At 35.4% G+C, this 16272-nt stretch overlaps 1 protein-coding gene across 4 annotated transcripts in view; it reads left to right on the forward strand.

The window, feature by feature from the left end:
* SPATA17 (spermatogenesis associated 17) overlaps positions 1-16272 on the forward strand; it is an 86336-nt gene that overhangs the window by 46119 nt on the left and 23945 nt on the right. For all 4 annotated transcript variants that reach the window (XM_061348582.1, XM_061348578.1, XM_061348580.1 and 1 more), the window contains 2 exons: positions 6289-6492; positions 11084-11235. In XM_061348582.1, coding sequence (XP_061204566.1) covers positions 6289-6492; positions 11084-11235 — 356 coding nt within the window. The remainder of the gene's footprint in view (positions 1-6288; positions 6493-11083; positions 11236-16272) is intronic.

A 16272-nucleotide genomic window follows, 5' to 3' on the forward strand; every position in this document is an offset into this window, starting at 1 on the left:
ATTATGATGAAGTGCACTGGTCAGTGTTGATTCAGCAATCCCATCTCTAGCAAATATTTCATTCACAGCTCTCCTTCATGCTTTTACTTTTATGGCTTTTAAAGATCTCTTACCTATCCTCTCAGCTTGCTTAGTTTTTTTTTTTTTGCAAATTACATTGGAGCAAAAAAGGATTTTCTAGTTAAGTACCTATTTTGCTCAAGTATTTTCCTTCTCATTTAACTTCTCATTGAAAGACCAGAGTGAGAAAGGAGGACTTTATTTAGGTTCTTACTATGAGAATGACTTGCGAAAGGCTTCCTCCCTCAAAGCTATGTTTTCAAAATTAAATGACTATTGAATTAAGCATTTATAGTCATGATATATGTTGATTATTTCAGTCTTTCAGAGTTGATATGGAAAAGTAATTAAAATAGAGTATACCTTTATTATTGTTTAGATAAAGATATTTTAAGGATATAAGGATACACTTTGCATTGACTTAATGCTTGTGTTTTATCTTCAGCTTAAGTGCTAATTTTGCATGTGTGTAATTATTTGCAGTGCAGTAGCTACACTCTATGTATTAGGGACTATTTTGTTTGTAATTTATGTAGATTTTAAAATCTTAGTCAAGAAGTAAGAAAGAAGAATAAGAAATAATACCTTTGTTTCAGCATCTAAAACTGTTCACATTTTATTATACTACTTGGGGTCACTGACCTTCCAGCATAAACACCACAGCCTTGCCTTTCTTGCCTTTCACCTTTTACTTCCACCTTTTTCTTTCCTTTCTTCCTTCCCTTCTTTCAATTTCTTTTCCTGCTGCATTCCTTCTTAGTTTAGCTTTCAAGGCAAACTCCTGAATAATTTCTTTGTTGTATTCTGGGTAAAAACAGTTAAATCTCTATCTCTGCATAGAGATAATAAATAGGAAAAGACAAAAATGGATACCCTGCAGCGTAGAGTAAATATAGGATTAGAGCTAGAAACAATAGAAAATGTAAAAATCAAATCTTTTCTTTGCTAATGTTCATTAAATTAATATTTGTTTGCTTGTGCTTTTTTTCTTTCTTTACATGCAACCATTAATTATAAAAATAAGAAAATGATTGGGAGGAAACTAAATGATAGAGTGTTAGAAATGTAGAATGATTCAAAATATTAATGTAATGCTAAGGATGGCTGGGTAACAAATGGTACATTTGCCAGTATGCTTGACCTGACACAATTAATATTCCAGGTCATGCTTGGGTTTCCATGATGGAAGGTCTGAGGCAGGGAATTCTAAAAGAAAAATACATCTATGGTATAACTCATTTCTCTGTCTTTTTTATATTTTTTTCATTTTATTTTCCCTGACAAGTGAGAACCATAGTTAAAAAAAAAATAATATCTCTGCTTACACACCTCATTTGCCATATCCACCACTGGGCCACCATTTGCCAGAAGGGCCTGATGTAAGGAGGTCAGTAAGAAGCTATTAGCAGAGTCCCCTCCTGAGATTTCTTTGATCTTATTGAGGTGGAAGTTAGCATGACAGTACTGCAAATAACTCAGTTGTAGGGTTTTTAACAGCACAGATTTCCCCATAGTATTTGTCACTTTAGGAAATTGTTCCTGGATGTCATGGTTTAACCCCAGCTGGCAACTAAGCACCACCCAGCTCCTTGCTTATTCCCCCCACAGTGGGGTGGGGAAGAGAAATGGAAGAGTAAAAGTGAAAAAACCCATGGGTTGAGATGAAGACAGTTTAACCAGTAAAGCAAAAACTGCACATGCAAGCAAAGAAAAAAACAAGGAATTCCTTCGCTATTTCCCATGGTCAGGCAGGTGTTTGGCCATACCCAGGAAATCAGGACTCCATCATGTGTAACAGTTACATGGGAAGACAAACGTGTGAATGTCCCTCCTTCCTTTTTGTTCCCCCAGCTTTATATGCTGAACATACCATATGTATGTGATATCCCTTGGGTAATGTGGGTCAGCTGTCCTGGCTGTGTCCCCTCCCAACTTCTTGTGCATCCTCAGCCAACTCACTGGTGGGGTAGTGCGAGAGGTAGGAAAAGCCTTGACTCTGTGTAAGCACTGATCAGCAATAATGAAATCATCCCGGTGTTGTCACCACTGTTTCCAGCACAAATCTAATACACAGCTACTATGAAGAAAATTAACTCTAGACCAGCCAAATCCAGCACACTGGAAGGGAAGTCCCAGAAAGCTGGCTTTGACAAAGTCCCTTCTTAGTTGTAAAGAACATGGGTACAGAAAAATGTATCATTCTCCCTGCAGACAAGTTGCTTTTTGTAATCTATTATAGTATTTTGGAGGGTAACATATTTTCTTACAGATGAAAGGTGGAGAAAATAGTGGGATTTGTATTTGAAAATAGTGGGAATATTATGATAGTAATATCTCAAGACAGATACTTTGCTACCTTTGAAAAAGCAGCATTAAACACAATGGTTTTGTTCAGAGTTCAGAGAATATCGTGTTAAAGTAGTGAAAAGATGAAGTAATGCTTTTAAGACATTGTACTGGTCTCAAGAAGATAAGCAAATTTATTAAGTACCAAAGGCTTTGATCCTCCAGATTCTCAGATATCTGCAGACTGCCAGCTCTCTGCAGAGGATAGAGTGAATAAGGCATTCATCAGCACACAGCACATGTGCAAGATATTACAAAAAATAAGACTCTGATTTGACAAGATATTTAAAAATGAATGGAAGCAGTTTGCCAGAGATTGGTCTGAACTGGGAAGTAAAAGCAAGCTCATCCCCTTGTCTTTCCTACCAAATTTTGCCAATTTTAAATCTAGGCTTAAAACCTTACCACAAACCTTGGGGAATTTAGAGTAAATTAGTATTAATTTTATCTGTCTGGATAGTAACTCTGCTGATTGCTCTGCTATCTATCTGATTGAATACTTCAATGTATATAATTAAAATGTAAAGTAATTAACAAGGTTTGCTTGAAAATTATTATTAAAAAATGCACTTCATAATCAATATTGACCCAGATCTTACAAAGATTTTCAGCTGTAGCAGAAGCAACAACTTTCAAAGTGCCCAACTGGCCTCACTAAAACTCCAAATCCATTTTCATAATTGATACACTATCTGTACATGTTTAACCTGAGAGTATGTAAAAAAACGAACAATAAAAGGTAGCTCTTTGTTAAGACACCTTTTCAGCAACAATTCAAAAGACACTGCTTCAATGGATTCCACAGCTATTATGGCTAATTTTGGTTTAATTAAAAGCGCTAAAAACCAATTGTATTTGCACACTTTGAGATATTCAGTAGCATTTCAGTGTCTGAATCCCGTATGAGCTATAGTTTTTTTTACTGCCAAGCATTTAAACAAAAGAAGCACCAAGTAAAATATACATAGTATCTCAATATAGATTGCAAAACGCAGTTTCAGAAAGCCATTATACTCCTGGAGCCATTTATACGTGCTCTAAATATGACTAACAGAGGCAATACTGTTGTCTAGAAACCAGCCAGCACATGGCTTTAAAGTTATTCTTGCCTGTAATGCTTCAGAGGAAAATCAGTTAATTTTTTTGAGATATTGTACTTTTCTATCCTGGAGAAACAAAAACCAAAAACCAAACCTGTACTGTGTAGGTTGAAATAATCTTATGGCCTTGGGGGATCAAAATTTCCTTCCCAGTTTCCTGTTTGGATTGTACTGCGAGAGAACAGTAGCTCTCCCACTAGCTGGGGACCTCTGAAGACTCATGGCATGGCTAGAACAGTTTGTATATTAGGTAGGATACAACAGCTGAATATTGATGGTGTAAGAATGGGTAGAAAGATGAAGTAAAATACTATGAGCAATTCAGTGAAATGTGAAAAAAAGGTAGTCATGAGCAATCACTTTTCTATTTTAGTATCCTTAACAGAGTGAAGACAGAATTTAAGTGATCTGAAAGTAGGCAGATCTGATGACCATGGTAGGACTAATGAGTGAAGAGCCATAATGACCATGGCATAGAGATGGTTTGTATATCTCTAGCATGGAATCTAATTTGTATGGGCTAGCTTTACTGTGGCATTTTATATTTGAGAGAACATGTGTAACAAGTATATACTGTAAATGCATTCAGTAATTCTGGAACAGTGCAATAAAACCTGATACAACATATGGAACTTGTGTTTATGTAGCACTTAGAGGTCAGTGAGTGTTCACAAGCAAAAATGTCCCAGGCTGATAAGAATATTGCAATAGGACAATGTATGAAATAGTACAAAATAATAACATTATGAGAATCTGTAACTTTAGGAGATGTTTATGTGAGTAAGAGCCAGACTTGTAGAACCAAACTTTAAGGATGCAGCTGGATTTAACAAATCATACAGATGGAGCTGATGGAGTTCTGTGTTTACTCCAGGGATCCTGCTTGGTAGCTATTTGGAGCGCAGATCCCTGCCATTTTAGTGTGGCATCCTGAAGAGCTAAAGGAACAACCAGTGGTTGTTTGGCATACACCTTTCTACCACTTCCCTCTATTCATGTCCTCTTTCCCATTGCACATTTTTAGACTACATTTTAGTGTAGAGGAATAGTTTATAGGATTTGCACTTAGAGGGGAACATATAACAGAGGGCCAAAATAAATTGTCATTAGGGCCAGATCACTTAGGGAGTTCAAGAATATAGCCCATAGAATTTTGAATAGCGCAACAATATTTTGAATAAACTAGCATCTCAGAATATTTTTGTCCCCATTAAACAATATGTTTTATATCAGCCTTATTTAACTGTTTGGGCAGAAGAAACTGGAACCTCCCAGTAGGATATGTTAATGAAAAATGCATTAGAGCTAACCGGGGAGTGTTCAGTCGTCCCAGCCCCAAGAGATTAATACTTTATGAGGAAGCTGAAGCTCTGTTTAGTTTTCTCATGGGTCCTCAGTAGTTTTTCAAAGGAGAAATGCAAGATTTTAGACATTTAGTCTTTTCCTTATCTTTCATCACATCACAAAACTGATTTATTTTCCTACTATTTTGATTCAATACATCTTAGCAAATAAAGCTATGATAAAATCAAAGGAGTATATATTTTAACTGAGAAAATATACTTTGAAAGTCTCAAGAATATTCTGAGTATACTGTTATAGAAAATATCCTTAAACCAACTCAGTATTTTTAAATTAATTTTTGCCAGGTGTATTTTAAGTATATGTCATCTTTTTAATAGGAGGTTTAGTGGCTTTGTGCAATATGGTGTAAGAATTCTCACATTTAACAGTTCATAATTAATTCTGTACACTCACATATGTCTGTTTGAGATTTGTTTATATACAAATAGAAAATCCCTACATTTATAAGAATGATTTGGGGACAGTCTGTCACATAACTTTGACTTGCTAGATAGTCACAGACTGTTAATAACACAGATTACTAGTTCAGTATTTGAAATGTATGCTTTGTATTAGTAACTGTTATATTAGATCACACTGGTGATGCGATTAATAATGTATCCTGAAAAAATAAAATATCAAATTCAGTGAAGAATGAATCTTTTAGCTTAATTCACAATTCAGAATTTTTTATTACACATTCTTGTTTTTCACAAGTTGTATACCATTAAAACTGAATACATTTGAACAGTGAAAGGAATTTTATGTGAACATTTTGTTGGTAAAAAGCAATTATTTGCTGTTGATATTCCATAAGTTTTCTTGTACTTTCCCTTAACTAATGACTCATTTTTACTTTTTAAATAGTAAAGTCTTGTCCCCCTTGTGAGTCAGCCATCATAGAGTTTAAAAGGACAAGAGTTAACTTCACCTGCATAGGTACTTATTTTACTCTTTTAAGTATGTGTTTGGAAATAAAAATATATTTTTTTTCCTGTTGCGTATAGGAACTTTAAAGTACACAACAACTATAATAGTTTGCCTTTAAAACTAGGTGCAAATTTGTGCACTTTTGTTTTTCTTTTATAATGGGAAACTGGCATGTTTGTTTGACTATTGCTGTGGAAGGCTGAAGATTGAATGTGACAGAAAGAAAACATGAGTTTGAAACAGAGGAAGCTCTTTCTTGCAGAAAATGAAAGTTACACCCATTTGAAGGACTGAAACCCAGATTACATTACATTACCCTATTTAACCTCTTTTGTAATGCAGAGATGTATTTACACTATAAATCTATCCCAAATCAGTAGTTGTCAAAAGGACTGTTTAGAGCTGTTTATTATATAGTTTTTTTTTTTAATTGGTTTGATTTGTAGAATAAATGCAAGAGTGAGTTCTAACTTAGCTGAAGTCAAAGATATCCCCATTTTCTGCTCAGATTCCAGGCATCTACAATTCACCTTTCAGAAAATCCCCAGATCCAATGGAGCTGCTGCTACGGAAGTCAAAGCCATTGAGCCACAGACAGCAGCAAACAAAGAGTCCCTTTACCTCTGAGCTCTATGACTGGCCAACTTGTAAAAGGCCTCCGACTTTCTCCACAGGACAGCCCTTGCCAGCTATCAGAAGACAGAAACCTCAGGTAATATTTTTCAGTGTCTCTGAGGCAGCTTTTGTTGATACCTTTTATCATAGATAATCATAGAATATCTCAGATTGTCAAGTCCAACAACCCCTTTTCTGGATTTGTTTTTTTTTTACATAGATCTAGTGCTTACATTCGAGATACAAAGTCTTTGAAACAGATTTCTCTTAAAGAAAATGAAATCTGGGTGATTCGTAAAAACAGGGTTACATGGTTCTTTATACTTTTGTCCTTTGAGGAAAAAATGTCATTTCCAATATTTAAAAGGGAAGACCTGATATAATTGCATATCATTATTGTGATTCATTAGAGGTAGGAGTCTAAATTGCCAATTTTAAATCAATAAAAATAGGATAAATGAAAAATAATGGGATAAATTAACCAGTTATGATAACTTTTTCCTCATTTTGCAATTGTTTTCCATATGAAAGCCAAAAGACATCCTCCCCATCTCTTTTCATTCCTGCTCTTTTGTGTCCACTACTTGTGTGTCAGCTTTAATTACATACATTTCTATGTTTTAGTCTGCAACAGGGCAAAGTTGCCCTGCTTCTACTCTTAGCTGTCATGGTCTCAATTTTTATTTCAGCTGCTGTCAACACATGCTGCAGATAGCTTTGTTTCTCTTCTATAAAGTAATGGAGATCTCTGAGATAATGCATCAGCATGAATATCCCACAAGATGCCAGACCAGCTTTTGCCACCTGATTATCAGATCTGGGAATATGCCAAATATTCTCAGCAGACAGACTTTTGAAACCTTTATGTTCCTCACTTGATGATAATACAATGACATGTAGCTTTTGCCAGTAAATGCCTGATGAGGTTACTTTTAGAATAGAAATATTCTCTTTCCCTCTATTCTGAAGAATTTCTCAGTTTGTCCAATCTACTGAACTTTCTACTTACCACACATGTACACTTTTAGTTCCTGTTTGACTTTGAATGACAACATCTCCAGAACCTCTATTTTGCTTAGAAAGACAACACTTCTAAATGTGTCCTTCTCAGTAACTTTGACTGAAGATCCACTCTGCTTATGACATAAAAGATCTTCAGAGCAGTTCTTTTTGTTCTGCCCTCCTTATGTTCTCCTTGACTACTTTGACTGCATGAGCTTCCTCATCGAGTGAACTCAGCTCACAGTAGAATTGAGAGAAAGTGTGAGCCCACAGACAGTTTGGGTGATCAGGGAGTTTGGAGTTGAGATAAATACGATGTTATAGCTTTACCTTCTGGGATCAAAGGGGCTATGACAGTCCTTCAGCAGGATGTGACTGAATGCCCTGTCTCTCAGGATAGAGGGCAAGATTTTGCCTACTGGACATAGTAAAGGAATCATGCTTTTAAATAAAAAGGGAGCTCAAGGTTTTCCATTGTAAAACTGTATATAAAGTATCTTACAAGCTTCTGCTTGGGTTTGGAATATTTTACAGACCTTTCTAAGTTCAGACACATGCACAGCAGTCGTGCACAGATAGCCTTTTAGAACAAACCAGAAGAGTTCTGTTTATTTTCTGCACCTCAAAGAGGGAATTTACTATATAATACTTTAATCCTTTCCGCACCCTGGGATGTACACTGTGGGGTAAATTTTCAAAGCACAGAGCGTGGATTTAGCTGCGCGACTCTTATTGATGTTAATGGGAGTCACACGGCTAAATCCCTACACAACACTTGGACAATTTAGGGTTGTGTGTCTAAGGAAGGACACTGGTTTGAGCTGATGAAACAGCTGGAAATGAAAACCCATCAGAACACATCATCCTGAAAGTTGTCTGGTGTGACAATAAGAAATTTAATTACTAGATATACTTGTGTCCTAGTTCTCTGTGGTAACACTTCTGCACACCAAGCTTCTTTTTCTAACATCTATCAAGCCCACTGTGACTCACTTGTTATTTTACTGCCAGTATCTAAAATTTGTATTACCTATAGGGTTCGATATTTTCTATGAGAATGTCAAAAATAATAAAAATTAATTATTTTTCACCTTTATCTTTGGGAAATAAGTATTTAGCATTTTATACATAATGTAAGATAGTGTATTTAAAAGTTTAAATATACATTAGTTAGATCTATCATTTTTATTACTGAGTTATGAGTTAACTAGAATTAGTTTAATGGAAACACAGATAATGCTAAAATTAGTCATTTGCTCAATAAAAGGCATTAATAACAGAAAGTACATTGCCATTTTGAGGGGATTTTTTGAGGGCATGCTGGGATGGGACAGTGAAAAATATGTAATTTCTGTTTCTATGTTTCTGTTCTGTTTCTAAGTGAATATATAGTTTCTGTTTCTATGATAAAGTACTAAAAATGTTGATCTGCTAAACTTTATTTGGCAAACCAGTCGGTAGTGAGATTTATGCTACTCAGTACAAATCCCAAACATGAAATACAGAGCTCTGCAAGTTGTTTCCAGGGTGAAAACTTGGTTGAGTCCATCCCTTCCTCTCCTAGCCTGACCTCCGCAGGAGGATTTCCATTTTGAAGCAGGATGCCTGAAATGTTTGCATGTGCATAGACACCATTCCACCACAGATTCCACAAATCTTGTAAAATGGAAATAGATAAGTGGATTTTTTAGAGGTCTTGTCATCTTAGATATATTCCTTAGGTGCCTATTGCTACGTAAGTTTCCTCAAATACATGATTCATACTAATGGAAAAATCCACCGGCAATGTTTAGTATTATCTTAGTATCCTAACATATATATCCCACTTTCATTAATGATGACACAGACTTGCCTGAGAGACCTTTGCTTAACTGCACTCTTTTCCTCCTCCTCTTTAGTAATTTCCTTTGAACTATGGATTGAGAAAGAGAAGGTCTTAGAAATTAAAGCTGGAATAACTCCTTTGCTAAGATATCTGATTTGACCCTACGCTGTTGGAATATGAGACAATATTTTACAATGAAGAAGAAATACAATAATATGAAAGACTATTTTCTAAAAGCAAACATATTTATTATGATGTTTGATAATAGTACATTTAATTCTTATTTCTTTTACATACCCACTTGGCACAAATATCTTGCAATAAAGAGTATTAATTTTTTATGTTCAATTTTACACTGTTTTTACAACTTGATCGTCAGATTATGTATTACTAGAACATTGCTTACTAGTGTAATGGTTCTAGTATTGATTATTCTTTCACAGGTGATAACACTCTTCATTCTGTTTTTAAAGAGTTCTTGTGGTCATATTACATTAGCATGTATTTTTACCTAGAATATAGAAGGAAGAAAATCACTGCAAGAAGTGTAAATATTATGTTTATGTGCTTACTAGGACCTTTAAAGGGATTTCCAGACCATGGTGGTGTGCCTTTAAAAAGTAAAGTTCCAATAGAAATCCATTAACTACTTTCAAATATAGCAACCCTCCTGTCCAGCTGTGAAAAGTACTAGATGATACTTATTTGCCATTTGTGTTATTTACGGTCCATGACTTTTATGGTAACTGGTTCCTATTATTGGTTTCTATTAATGTAAAACATAAGTGAACATAAATGAGGCGTGAATCATTTCTTTTTATTAGCCCCACAGTCTTCACTCAGTGCTTGCAGTAACTCCAGCTGTGACTTGTTAGTGATAACCTATTTAAAGAAGGATATCTTTAAGAATAAAGGGTGTCATTAGGAGTCTTTGTTCATAGTTTCAGAAGGTTTCACTAGTTCATTGCAGGATCAACAATGATGAAAATAAATTAAAAATTCATTAGCAACACTTCTAAACCAAAATTGGCACTAATTTTGCATGTCCTGAGCATGATATAGCACTAATTATACTTCAGGTCAGTTCTCACTGGTTAGTACTAAAAGCAAGACATAGGATACGTCACTTTGACAGCACAGGAAAGGGCTTCTTGCTGCTATTTAACTGTGTTGTTAAATGGTAAACGCTGATATGATCAGTTATTAAACAATATGCTCTGAAAAAAAGGAATTAGTATATACAGAGATTTGTGAAAGAATTACAAGCTTGCTTTTTGTTTTTAAAGAATAGTGAAATTAATGTGGAATTAGACATTTAAATTTATATTATTTAAGAGAGTAGTTTGAATTGTATTAGAAGAATTATATCTTAAGTCATGTATTAAGTTACCTTCCAGATAGCTTTATAGTTCAGTTGAAAAGAGCATGTTCTTGAAGGTAAAACATTATTTATCCTATCAAAAGGAAAAGACTACAGCTTTCTACTTAAACAGAATCTAGACACAGTTAATACTTGTGTATCAGATTTCATTTCACTGATATTTTTTTCTAAGGAAAAGCTAAGTTTTCATAATCAGTTCTAACAACTTATTAGTTTAAAATAATAAATATTTATTAGTAGTAAATAAAACTGGAGGGCACATTTCTCTTTGGACCTTTAGAGCATGTTATCAACCTTTGTGTTGCCTGTAACTCTCTATCAAAATGAACTGCTTTAATTATTTTGGAGGAAAAGTCTTGCTACACTTCCCGCACATTCTGTGTCCTCTTTCTTTCATCATTGATATGTCATGAATAAAAGAAGCAAAGAAAAGAACTGTAACCCCCCAGTAAAACACTTACATTATGCTATACCTTTCAGGGGCCTTTCCGTGATACTGCTGAAGTATTTTGGCAGCACCACAAACCTTTGGAACCAACCTTGCACATGGCAGCATTCATCGATTCACCACTGGACAAGGCCAGAGAGGAAATGAAAAGGGGGGATTGGGGAAACTGTATACATGACAAAGAGTAAGTTCTTTGTTTTTTCTTATTTTGTTATAGAATCATAGAATCATAGCATAGTTAGGGTTGGAAAGGACCTTAAGAGCATCAAGTTCCAATCCCCCTGCCATGGGCAGGGACACCTCTCACTAAACCATTATGAGAATGTTTTCTTTATTCTGTTGTTTTCAGAAACCTTTCATGCCTGACAAAATGAAATGTCAAACCTGACAGCTTACTAGCAAACATTCTATGAGCATCCTTCTAAATTCTGTGTCCTTAGATTATAAACTGCTCAGGACAGAGACCCTATCTTGTAATTGTGTGCCATGTGCCATCCATATCTATGAATCTATAGAAAAACTTGTAATAATAATAACAATAATAATATGGGATGCAACAGATGGGTTTCATGGGAAATAAGAAAACAAATGCAAGTTCTGTTTTACCACATGCGCCTTGCCAAGGAAAAAATACTGGTTGGTCTTCGTATTCAGTGAGTTAACAGATTACGTGAGGGAAGAATGGTGTGGCATGCCAAAGAGACTTGCTTTCTCTCCCAGGAGGTTTACAAAGCTCACTTGGAAGGGGCAGGAGCATATGTTGCACATGTTAGAACATGTAATCATTTCTAAAACTGTATTCATCTTTGAAGCAGTTTGGTTTCCTAAGCCATAGCATCTGTAATAGTGTCAGGCAGACCAGTTCTTTTCCATACAATCCCAAATGCAGACATAATTCATGGCAAAAGTTTTAAGGCTTCTGATCCAAAAGATTTAAGGCTATTGACAAAATATTTCCAGTTTTTTTCTTGTCACGATGGAACTCTCTTGTCCACTCATAATAAAGGCCTGTTAAGTCACTGGTAATGGGTTTGTCATTAAGTAGAAAAAAATGATGTCAATTTTTCCCTTGAATTCACTGCTCTTGGCAATCCTCTGGCACTTTAATACCAGAATTCAGGACAGAAAGGAATCACTTTTCCTCCTGAGCAGCTTGTGAACCACTGATTAACTGGAAAACAATGTTTTACTATCTTTGATCTGTTTCAAACTTTTCCATCAGCTCCATGTGGCTATGTGTTAGGACTAGTACTTAAGAATGCCAAAATCAATTTCATTTGCATGGTTTGGCTTTTCTAGTTTTATTGTTGGATCATTTTCCTGATTTAATACTATCTTTAAATAGAAAGAAAAAAAAAATCCAAGTTTGGCTTCTTTTCCACATTTAGGCAACATTATTCTTTATATTTGGTGCAAAAAATGAGATCTAGTACCTTCTATTCCTGTGGTAACAAAACCGTAACTGAGTTAAGTTACAAGTAAAAAATGTACTTCTGGTTTCTACTCCTCTTTGTGTTCTTTTATTTATTGACTGATGCATTCAAAGTGAAGATGGATGATGTTCTTCATTTAAAGGCATAACTATAATGCCCAGTCTTTTATTTGATGAGGTTTACCACAGACACTACTGTGCTAGCAGTGTCAGGTCAGATCTTGTAATAAATATTTTTCTGGCTGTCTTCAGTGAGTGAATTGTGAATCTTTGGTCTTGTACGGTTAAAATTTGAAGCCTCCAACTTAGATATAAATTGACATGGGGTCTTTATTTACCTTAGGGGTAAGGAAGCATTTAGAGCCATCCTTAATGCACAGAAGCAATGTCCTAACACCAGTGATGCTCAGCTTCATGCATGCTAAATGTCTAGTGTATTATACATTTTCAGGCTGTGATCATTCTGTCTGTGGTTCATTTTCAACCAACCATGCAAGGATCACATCTGTAACCTTGAAAAGGTGATGACAGAGTTGCAGGTCATCATCAAGACTTGCGCTCTCTAGTAATGCTGCAGCTGCTGTGTGGGATGCTGGTCTCCAGGGAAAAGTCTGCAAAGGGTTACTCAGATTCTGCAGTAGCTTTTTTTCCTCGCCAGTGTCTATTATAAATTGAAAAAAATCTGTCTCTTTCCATGTAATTGTGTACTTTAGGACTGTATTTCTTCCTGGTAGTGCTTCCTATGTTGATTATTCTTTTGTTTTAGAAAATAAGGAGGGAATGAGCAGCAGAAGTATGTGGCATTTGTTGGGAAAGCTTGTTTGCGTTAGATGAAGTCATGAATACTGTGTGATATCTTTTGAAACAGACAAATTGTCAGTGTATACCTGCAATTTCCAACAAAATTCAGAATTCTCACTTGCCTCTCATTATCACGGTTCTTTAAAGCAGAAATATTTTCTCTTAAGTGTTTCGAGCTCTGAGAAAGGTATTGCTTCTGATAAAATGCAGAAATAATTGACAAAGCTATGGGAGAGTTTGTGACAGGCAGAAGCAGTACAAATGGAAGCAAGAGAGAATTTTGTGCTTCCTTGAAGCAACTGCTGGAATTTCCTATAGAGCAACTGAGTAATCTACTCTAATAAGAATGATTTTTTTTGTTTTCATGTAATTGAAGCTGTTACTGCCTTATTGTGATATTTTTCATACAAATGTAGTGATTTCCCCCTCCGCCTCGGTAGGAATGACAATTGGACTCCTTCGGGATAGCCACTTAATAAACTAGTGTCTAGTTTGAGACACCAACTGCTGTATCTGGCAGATTTATATCACTAAGCATGAAAATTTCTATATTCAGTTGCATGCAGCTGCACTCTGGACTAAAAAATGTAAATTATTTTCATTAACATTGCTAAAATCTGTCTCGCATAACATGCCTCATGCTTCAACGTATACAATTAAATATCTTTATAAAGTCAGCATACACCAGAATGAGTTGCAACGTGGTGGTAGAATAGGGATAAACCAGCAGTAGTGTAAGGCTGAGGTTTCCTGATTTACTGTAGTCTTCTGGTGTGACAATAGGCAAGTCATCTCAGCTTCTGGCTATGTCCATGCTCATTGCTGCGCTGGAGATAGCCAAGCCAGTCCTGAATGCACTGGCAAGCTTGTGTGCAGCAGAGTGCAATGTTTGCATGTTTGCAAACCCTGCCTCTCATGTGCTTTGTGAACACTGCAGGAGAATGTTTCCCTTTAGAACAAGGTTAGGGGCTTCTGTGCTGTGCAGTGCTGTGCACAAAAGATGCACTTATAGAGAAGTTAGTGATCTAAATAAGCTCTATACTTAGAGAGCATCAGTGTTATGAGCTGCCTGGTATTAATGGTAATAACATTTAAAAATCAGGGAACTTCAATAAGATTTATGAGTTTAAAAAATCCTTAAATTTCTACATTTGTAAGATCTTTTCCTGTATTTCTGATTTAGCTGTAGTGAAAGTGGCTTCTACATTTAAAGTCATACAAATATAACACATCTGAAAACTTTCTTCATATGCTTTGCAACTTCAGCAATTTGCATATTTTCTGGACTGTCATTGCATTGTGATAAACAGGGATTATCATATATTTTCAGATAATGTTTTCTTAACAATTCAACTTCTGTTTGTAACTCTTCCATTTATTTTAATTACTAGCACAGTGTGCAACATTTATTAATCAGCAGAGTCTTTTTAAGTTAAAATACTAAATTAGCTAACCCCATTAACACAGAATACTCCAAACAAGCAGTAATAGGAGAGGTAGTTACTGTGCAAATTGTATTATACATGCGGGTGCTCTAGGGCACAGTTAAGCATGATTACCCTCTTTTGATCCAGTATTCCTCTGCTTCTTCCAGTTAATTTCCACTGGAAATTTACAAAGTAGTGCCTTCATTTTTCCATCTTAATTTTTCTAATGAAGTTCTGGTACTTTATAACACTGGGGATGCAGATAATAAGTGTGCATAATTAAGAAGTTCCAGAATTTACTGCAGAAGAGATCTTTTATTTCCTGCAGGAACTAGACTATGTTTTTCTTTGTCACTTTACATTATTGTAGAGAGAAGTTAAACAAAAAAGCCAGAGGATACTTAGATTTACTGATGTTAGGATAAAAGTGATTGATATTTGATTAAAAAGTATGCAGTTAGTATATTGCTGTGGACAATATGTTTAATAATGCACCCAAAATAAGTTTCTTATGGCAAGATACTGCACTAAAGGTAATCTGACTAGATATGTTAAACAAAATATTCTGTCTTTATTTTTGTGAATAGCGTTTTTGATTTTAATATGCACTCATTATGAACTAAATAATGGCTGTGCTGCCGCACTTGTTTTGCTATGGAAAACCATTGTACTTCTTCCTTTGTTCCCTCAGTGATAAGATAGACGCTGTTGGATTTGATGATGAAATTACTTCAGGTATAACACAAATTTGAAAGCTTAATGTTATGTTTTATTTAAAGAAACTAAAATATAAAAGAGTGACAGCTTTCTGATAGAGAAGTATAGTTTGTTTGAAGCTAATTGTTCATGGTCTTCTTCAAAGTAAGGTAAAACTGGTTTATTTGAATTAGATCAACACAACAAGGAATTGAATTGCTCCTGTCTAGAACCATAATTTGACACCACTATTGCACATCTAAAGTTAAGATTTTGGTAGCATTTTTACTACTAAATTACAAAACTGTACAGTACATACAAATATTCTGAAAGTTTGAAAAAACACATAAGCAGAATATTCCTTCTAGTTCAGGGGTTTTAATATTTCTTATTGTGTCCTCGTAGTGCAGCATGTATGGCAGTCTGTCAGGAGATCTACTGCCAGTTCTTTCTCAGGAGCCTGGGTAAAGTCTGAAGCATTTCTGGTATCAGGATTACCTGTTTGTCCCGCTAAACGTCTGGGATTTTGCCTCTTAGGCAGGTCCAGAAAGCATGCTGAAGGACTACTCTGTTTTTTTGCTAGCGTTTAAATTCAGGAACAGGTTAATGCCTCTGAACTGTGTCCTATTGGTATCATACAGCATTGGGATGGTGCCACCCAGCACTAAATGATGGACTTGACAAATCTTCCTTCCTATTTGTGCTGCTGCTCTCTTGTTTCACATTGTCATAGACAGAGTCCAGTACCTACTGCTGCGTCTGTCATCTTGGTCAATCCAATTGGGAAGTCTTCAGTGTCTAAAATGCTTCTTACATCTCCTGTAACAATACTGAGAGATATTGCAATAAGAGACATGATGGAGGA

This window comes from Neopsephotus bourkii, unplaced genomic scaffold (genome assembly GCF_033783945.1).
Source record: "Neopsephotus bourkii isolate Nb327-2 ecotype Australia unplaced genomic scaffold, CSIRO-AGI_Nbou_v1 NB_360, whole genome shotgun sequence".
NCBI classification, from domain to species: Eukaryota; Metazoa; Chordata; class Aves; order Psittaciformes; family Psittacidae; genus Neopsephotus; species Neopsephotus bourkii.